The sequence below is a fragment of the Ornithodoros turicata genome, chromosome 1 (assembly GCF_037126465.1).
Source record: "Ornithodoros turicata isolate Travis chromosome 1, ASM3712646v1, whole genome shotgun sequence".
In the NCBI taxonomy this organism is placed as follows: Eukaryota; Metazoa; Arthropoda; class Arachnida; order Ixodida; family Argasidae; genus Ornithodoros; species Ornithodoros turicata.
This window is the reverse complement of record NC_088201.1, coordinates 159,038,920-159,047,531: the sequence shown is the minus strand read 5'-3', so window position 1 is coordinate 159,047,531 and position 8,612 is coordinate 159,038,920. Positions and strand designations below refer to the sequence as shown.

General features: G+C 45.1%; 1 protein-coding gene across 1 annotated transcript; it reads right to left on the bottom strand.

Annotated features, from left to right (window-relative positions):
* Window positions 1-1,108: 1,108 nt before the first annotated feature.
* Window positions 1,109-2,701, bottom strand: LOC135388316 (uncharacterized). Its single transcript, XM_064617794.1, has one exon. It carries the CDS (start codon window positions 2,699-2,701, stop codon window positions 1,109-1,111), a length of 1,593 nt encoding a protein of 530 aa, XP_064473864.1.
* Window positions 2,702-8,612: the final 5,911 nt, after the last annotated feature.

Genomic DNA, 8,612 nt, shown 5'->3' with positions numbered 1-8,612 from the left:
TAGGTCCAGTACTGACGCACCTCGTTGTCAACTTCGTTTTTATTGTTAGACCATGCTGTTTCGGCGTATTTTCGGAGCTTCTGCAGCTGCCTATCACGTTGTGTCGCTCGCGATATTTCCGATATTTTTTCGTCGGAAACATCGAGGTATTGAAGTACGTTTACATAGAAGTGCTCCTCTTCTCTCAGGCATTCCTGCTTCGGAAAGCGTGATAAAGCATCTGCAATGAACATTTTCTTTCCAGGATTGTATACAACGTTAATCGGGTATTTTTGAAGTGCGAGCCTCATTCTTTGTAGACGAAGTGGACATCCGTGGAGAGGCTTCTTGAAAATGGCTTCCAACGGCTTGTGGTCGGACTCGACCTTTACGCTGCGTTGTCCGAAGATGTACTCGTGGAACTTCTCGCAGCCGTGTACAATGGCGACCATCTCCTTTTCAATTTGTGCATATCTTTGTTGAGTCTCCGTAAGGGAACGGGAGGAATACGCAACGGGATGCCCTTCTTGTGTTAAGACAGCTCCAACTCCATCCTGGCTAGCGTCGACTGAGAGCGTCACAGGCTTGTCTGCTTGAAAGTACGCTAAAGCCGGTGCCTTCGTTAACGCTTCGCGTAACTCTTTGAAGCTGTCTTTGTGTCTGGTTGACCATTCCCAAATTGTATCTGTTTTGAGCAGTTCACGTAGCGGTGCCGACACTTGTGATGCATTGGGGATGAATCTTGACACGAAGTTGATCATGCCCCGGAAGGTACGAAGTTCCTTGACATTTGTTGGCTCAGTAACGGCGAGAATATCCTCGACTCGCCTTGGATCCACAGCAAGTCCTTCTGAAGTGATCATTTGTCCCAAGTACCGTACTTGCTGTTGAAGGAAACAACATTTCCTGATGTTTAGTTTGAGGTTTACATCCCTGCATCGCTCCAGCAGCCTCATAAGGCGTTGATCATGCTCAGCCTTGGTCCCTCCCCAGACAAGGATGTCGTCCATTACGACATCGACACCGTCGAGATCCTGTTGGACCCTGTGCACAGCTCGCTGGAAGACTTCAGGAGCTGTTGAAATCCCAAACGGCATCCTTAGGAAACGGTATCGCCCAAACGGTGTGCTCATAGTAGAGATGTATGAGGAGTCCTTGTCGAGCTGAATTTGCCAAAAGCCAGACGATGCGTCAAGTGTCGAAAAAAGTACTTTCCCTTTCCCAGACGCGGCGCGATATCTTCGAGTGTCGCCATGGGGTAGTGTTCCGGAAGGAGCGCCTTGTTGAGATCTGCGGGATCAAGACATATCCTGACCTTATCTTTCTTGACCACGACCACCATGTTGCTCCCCCACTCGGTAGGTTCCGTCACCTTGGCGATTACTCCGTCGGCTTCCATGTGGTCGAGTTCGCGCTTGACTTTGTCTTTCAGTGCAACGGCAATCCGCCTTGCTGGTTTTACAACTCCTTTTGCATGGGGTGTTAACTTCATGTGGTACTGTACCCGTTTTAGCTTTCCAAGGCCTTCAAAGACGTCGCGATAAGGTTGTGCTTGTCCGTACAAGTGATGTTCGTCGCTTGTTTTTGTAGCAACTGCCGAATGCACTGTGCGCTGGATCAGACCTAGTTTTTCCGACGCTTTCCCCCTCACGGTAAGCGGTACCTCATGTGGTACGACGAAGAACAGCACCTTTCTGCTTTGACCGTTACATGATGCTTGCAGAGGAATCCTGCCTGCGGCCTTTTGCTTGAAGCCAAAGAAGGTGTTCAAAGTAACGTTGCATTTTGAAGTCTTCTTGTTAGTGACTTTTCTCAACTGCCCGGCTGAGATTATGGAACAATTGGCACCAGTGTCTACTCTGCAGTTTAGCTTCACGTCCTTGATCGTAACCTCAGCAGACCAGAGATCGCTGGATGCGACGTTATTTACGGACAGCATTTGCAAGAAGTAAGTGTCTTCTTCACGTTCCACTTCAAGGACTTGTTTTGCCTTCGGCTTCCTTCTATATTTCTTTCGTTGTCCTTTGCTTCTGCACACACTGGCGAAGTGGTTAAGTTTACCGCAACTCTTGCATTCTTTACCTTGCGCCGGACATGCATCTTTATCGTGCGTATATCCACACTTCGAACAAGTTCTCGTTCGCTTCGTGACAGCGTGAACGTCCTTCACTTCATCTTTTTCCTTCTGGATATCGTCAAACTGCTGCTTGCTGAGCTCTCTCATCCGACATGTTTCTATAACCTTCTCACATGACGGATTTTCCGAGATCAGCCTTTGCTGAAGTTTCTTGTCGCGAACTCCAAGGATTAAGCGGCTACGCAGCATGCGTTTTTCCAAGGTCCCGAACTCGCAGCTAGCAGCGAGTATCCGAAGCTCTGTCAGCCACTCGTCAAATCGCTCCACTTCTTTCTGGTTTCGCGATCCGAACAGAAATTCCTGGTACGTTAAATTGAGCGTCGGTTTGCAGTGCTCTTCCAGTTTCTGGATAAGCTTGTCGACATCGTCACGGTCCGCTTCGGTTTCAAGCTGTAGCGTATTGCATATCTTCCTGCCTTCTTCACCCAGTGTAACCAAGAAGGTCGCGGCCTGAACTTCCTTTGGCTGCGCCTTTAGATTTGTCGCTGTAGAGAAGAGTCTAAACTCGCCTTTCCACAACTTCCAAGCTTTCCAAAGATCGCCGGTAACATCGAGTAGCTTGGGTGGAGGCAGGATACTTGTCATCGTTGCTGCTACCAACGTTGAAGTCATCGGCGTAGTAGTCGTTTCCATTGCGAACTTCTGCCAGCTAGGGCTAATCCTTTCGCTTCGAACGCTGGCCACGTCATCGACGTAACACCCCTGCCACCATGTCACACGTGGTGCAACTGTTTATTCCTCATCTTTGTCTTAGCCATCTCGCGAGCCTATACAGAGCGCTCGTCGTCGTTAACACCATTACAGATGAGACAGTTTGAAAGAATGATCGAAGAAAGAACATGTAATTCCAAAAAGTATAGTGCTGTGAACAGCTTCTCTTTGCGCTCCTGCACGAGTAACATATCCGAAACAAATTAAGTACTGGTAAAGATAGCTTGACCCAACCCAGCTTTTTTTTTTCTTTTTCGTAGCTGACTCAGGGTCCCCAATGGTATGGAAGGTGTTGTGATACCTTGTGATGACGCAGTGCTTGAATTGTCCAGCCCGGGGTTGTATGCAGGTTGTGTCACGAGAAGCTCATAGGCATTTAAAAAAATACTTTTTTTTATTTCCCACATGCCCTACTCAAAAGTAATTTCAATTTAGGAATTAGTGCAGGCCCTACTTTGCTCCTGTAATTAGTATCGCTAATTGGTATGAATCGATGGGTTGTCAAAATTGCAAAGTTGTACTGTATGCCCTTGGAATTTGTGTGCCAACAACATGAGCATTGACTGACCCTCCATGGCCAGTAAAATATCTTCGGGTAGATTCCAACATTTTGTGCATGCGACCGACCCCCACTTGTTATGCCAGTCTTCTTGCTCTCTCAGTTTTGGGCTTCTTCCTCGTGTGTGTTTGTGTGATGCATCTACCTTGTAAGGGTTTCTGAAGTATATAACCGAGATGGATGGAAAAAGAGGAAAGGACGGACGGACGGACGGACGGACGGACGGACTAAAAATAATACGGAGAGGTTGAACTTGTCAGGTGGCAAGTTCAACCTCTCCGTATTATTTTTAGTCCGTCCGTCTGTCCGTCCTTTCCTCTTTTTCCATCCATCTCGGTTATAAACTTCAGAAACCCTTACAAGGTGGATGCTGCTCCGAGAAAACAAAACAAAAGAGAAAGGACATGTAGCGATGATATCTGCATTCTCGCAAAGTGAGGTTCAATATGTACAATAGAAACAAAAGCACCAATAAGGGAGAGGAAAAAACTGCATCACAGCACACAGGAGTCCCTTGGGCACATGTATATTTCCTATTTGGTTATTACTTTTTTTATATCCCTTTTACTGACCAACGACCAATGGAGGTTGCTCAATGCCCGCAATTGGGGGAAAATAATTCCACAGGCACATGCTGCCTTTTTAATTTACACCACCTACTGATTCTAGACAAATTAAATTAGTAATGCTAACTAAGCGCTACATATCTGATAATTTGAAATTATACTTAGTATATGAAAAATTTTAAGGGCTAATACTAAAGAAATCTATTTTTACAAATTCTGCTGAATTTCTCATGATGCACCCTGCCCATGTCTTTCTCGGGTACTTAGGTTTTGTACATTACCTGTGCCCTTACCCGTCAGGCGTACCGTAACGAGGATTGACTGTATTGATACTGGCAGAGGCACTCAAAACTGCGTAAATGTGAGACATGTCAAATGTTAGCAGATGAGAGCAGGCTCACCAACTTAGTAGCTTTCATTGTGTTTGTTTGGATTTGTATGCAGCTGCGTACTAACAAGAGAGGACCGAGAACTAAAAGCACATCCTTAATTTCAGGTTGCTTCCAACAATATGCGAAGGAAAGGAGCTGTCCCGAAGGGAGAGACATAATGCAGAGGTTTCACAAAGTCAATGGCTACATCGCCGATTTCTTGAAAAAATATGTGACGTGAAAAAACAATAAACGGTATTGAAAACACAAAGAGCCAGCATGTGCACATCATTTAGATACACATTTACATTCCGTGATGCTTGTGGAGGCTCAGCATGTTCACAGCTGTACGGTCCACATTTTTTATGGCCTTACGACCGTACGTGTAAGGACCCCGAGCAGTGTCGTACAGCTGTGGTCCGGAGGGAGCGGTGTATGGCCTCGGGGCTACGGTCTATGGCCTATGGTCTATGGACTAGGCCGTAGGGCAACGTAGTCCTTTCGAGTCGTTCAGTTATACCGTACAGACTCCATTCAGAGGTGTGTACGTTTTTTTTTCCAATAGGGTATCTATGTTCAATTTGTTATGCTATCAGGTTTAGAATATGATTAATATGTGAATTATGGAAATTGATTCACAAAAATATGTGATGCGTAGGAAAGACGCGTGCTTTCAATGATTCCATGTACCAGACCGATCGAGAATCCTCCCCTCCCTACGGACGTAACCTTAACGGGGGGGGGGGGGGAGTTTATGGTCGGTGGCTTCCATCTCTCACTTAATTGTTCAAATCCACTAGTTGGTCCTGTTTGCTCATTGAAAAAGACAAGTTGCTGTACTGATTCTGTGGTGTACTCACGCTGGTTGCTTAGAAATGATTTTCCTGAGTTAATTATTGTTTTGACTTTGTTTGAGGTATTCACTGGATTGATATTAAGAAAAATATTTTGTGAACTGGGAATTATGTACGCAGGATGTACGAGTTGTGTAGGATATTTATGTAGTTGTGTTCCTCTGTAGGAAACTTTTAGGTGTTTCTTATTTGCTTAGAGAATGCTTGCCTGAAATAAATGTTGTCTTGTATTTGTTTCAATTGCTCACTAAAATTCACATTGATAAAAATAATGATCTTGAATCGAATATTCTCTGAGTTTGGAGAGCCTCACATTTCTGAGTTGCATTTCAGATGTGTTGGTTCTGCGTGGTTCATCTGTGTAGAACTTTCTGTTACAAGATGCTATGAAAATTCAAGGTGAAATTTTAATTAAATTTAAGTGAAAACACAAAGCAAATTGAAATGGCAGAAAATCCAGAACAATGCTACGAAAGAAGGGGTGCATATTTATGCATTAACTGAAACACATCTTAGAGACAGCGAGACACCCCTCCTGGGACCAAAGTGGACATGGGTAGGGAAAAAGAGACAGGGAAGGCAGAAGAGCGGAGGGTGAGTTGGCTTCCTCATAAATGCCGAAGAAATTACTTGTGAGATCCAAGATAACTGCAACGATTCGGAACACATGCACTGAATAAAAGTAATGCTCAAAAATGTCTAAATGGCCAGTAGAAATGAGAACCCAACTTGGAATCAAGAAATACATAGCTGCCTACAGAATGACATAAATAAACAAAGCAAGAAGGAGGCAACAGTTATTCTTGGCGACTTCAACTCACTCCTTGTGGAAATTGGTGGCCGGGAAGAAAGAGCAGGAGGTCTAAGGAACCTAGTAGAAGAAAATAACTTCGGTACATGTCTAGTTTAGCGCGCCACTCAATTTGTGCCTCGAAATTTACATACCTGAATAAATTATCCGAATGCATCGTAATCCATAATAAGCGACGGTCAGTTTCGGAAATTCTTCAAGACAGCATTCCTCAACGGAAACTTTCGGCGTCGGAGTCCCACGACCATGTACACACGCCCATTGTTTACAAATGTGTGCCTTCGCACTCCTTCTGGTGTCTCCCTTTCCTGTTCACCCTTGCCCTTTTGCAGGGAATTCGTTTGGCTACCGGCTAGGGAAGGAACGTGTGATAACAGCTACCACGTTCCTTGGTGCGCATTTCTCGAGTTAGCTGCGAACCGTCTTACTTTTCAGGGCGTTCATGGTGGCGCTGCAAGTGACACGTGTTCCGCGTTGCAAAGGACATGGAGTGGTCGCTCCACTGCTCTACATATCCAAGAGGCGGACTTTTTAAACATGTCCCCAAGCAGCACAATGTACTGAAAGTCGAGTGCAATAGGGGTGGACGGGTAGGTGGAAGGCCTTGAACACGCTCTTGCAACTAAAAAACATTGATAGACACATACCGTCCACCTCTATTGCACTCGACTTTCGGTACATTGTGCTGCCTGGGTCATGACAGAAGTTCCGAGAACAAGGAATTATTTCCAAGGCGATAACGGTGGTTGTGATGGTAGAATTCAATAAAGGCCCAGATACGAATAACCTTTTACGAAAGCCGGCTACCCTTCTTTGAATGAGAACATCTCTACGCGTTTTCATTTGTCTAGTATTATTACAACATTGCACAAAACAAGTTTGAACTGGAAACTTAAAGTGTATCCGTTCGTAGAGTGCCGGCTGTCTTATGTGGTTATTTCACAACACTAGACTTTTTCTTCTTTTCTCTTTCTTTTTTGGTAACGGGGTGGTTACTTTTATTTTTATTTTTATGCATTTCTTTGTGGGGGAGGTGAGGGCAGGTAGCGCCTTTCTGGTAACCAAGTTGTGTGTGAGGCAGTGGTTACTATTTTGATCCATTCTGCAGAAATTAAAAAAGGAGGGGACGCGCTAAGACGCCAGATTGATACGATCACTAAAGTCATTTACGCAAAGGAATACAGCAGAAGCGTGTTTTCATCGCGCAGTTCTTGTTGTTTTCTTTTATTTGCTCAGCGGAATACTTTGGTCTTTTTTGAAGGCTTTTGCGTCTCCATGGACACTTATACTTTACACATAGTTTCGTGCTTCCCGTTCAACTTGGCACATGTATATAAGGCGTGCAAGCCTATTTCTGCCAAACCATAACTGAGTGTGTATTCGGTCAGCCAAATGAGCGTCGTTCGTTGTCTATTGTTTTTCTTTTTTCTTTTTTATAACCATGGCGCAATGGTCTTTCGGTTTCTTGCCGTAGCTCACGGGTGTGCCAGTAGAGTTCTTCCTCCAATCCAGCAAAGAAAGAAAAGAATGCAGATGCACAAACCATTTCAACTCCATGATTTAATGAGCAATGACCTGGCAACAATACATTGTCTAGAGTCTTTTGGGTTCTTAGCAACATGTACACTTTGCAGCACTCAGTTGTCACTGAACAGTGATACTCAGAGCAGTGATGGGTATATACGGAGATTGCTTCTAGGAGAGGGCAAAAAGCAAATTACCAAATGAAATAAAAGCAGTGGGGTGACATAAAAACTGCAATAGGCAGTGGGGGACGGGATGAAAGTGAAATTAAAAACTACAATAGGCCGTGGGGGATGGGATGAAAGTGAAATTAAAAACTGCAATAGGCAGTGGAGGACGGGATAGAAGTGAAATTCAAAACTGCAATAGGCAGTGGGGGCGGGATGTAAGTGAAATTAAAAACTCCAATAGGCAGTGGGGGGCGGAATGAAAGTGAAAATGAAAAACTGCAATAGGCAGTGGGGGACGGGATGCAACTGAAATTTGAGACTGCAATAGGCAGTGGGGGGCGGAATGAAAGTGAAAATGAAAAACTGCAATAGGCAGTGGGGGACGGGATGCAACTGAAATTTGAGACTGCAATAGGCAGTGGGGGGCGGAATGAAAGTGATATTAAAAACTGCAATAGGCAGTGGGAGACGGGATGCAAGTGAAATTTGAAACTGCAATTTAGGCAGTGGGGGTGGGATGAAAGTGAAATTAAAAACTAAAATACTAAAAACATGTCCTCTCCTTCTCTGTTGTGGATCTGGTGGCCTTTGGTTTCCTGTACGCGCCTAATCGCCTTCTTCGCTGTCGGAATCCCTGCCTTGTATTGCCAGCTGAGCTGCGGGATTGTACAGCTCAGCGGCGACAGCGATGAAGGAGTTGAATTCGTCCCAGCCGGGGTGCGGAGCGGCCCACCTGGCAAACATGAACTTCGCCAGGTAGCCCACGAAGTGTTGTCTGTTTGTGCGCCCTGCGTGCATAATTTACGTTTATTCAAACATATTACAACATTTGAAACTTATATGCCTACCTGCCGGGATATAGTGCTTTGCATGTGTCCATGTGCCCTCAAGGGTGTTGGTGCAGGCTCCGGCAGGCTCCGGTTGCAGGCC

Coding starts and splice junctions, on each gene's coding strand:
- LOC135388316 (XM_064617794.1), bottom strand. CDS start 2,701: ATGACAAGTATCCTGCCTCCACCCAAGCTACTCGATGTTACCGGCGAT.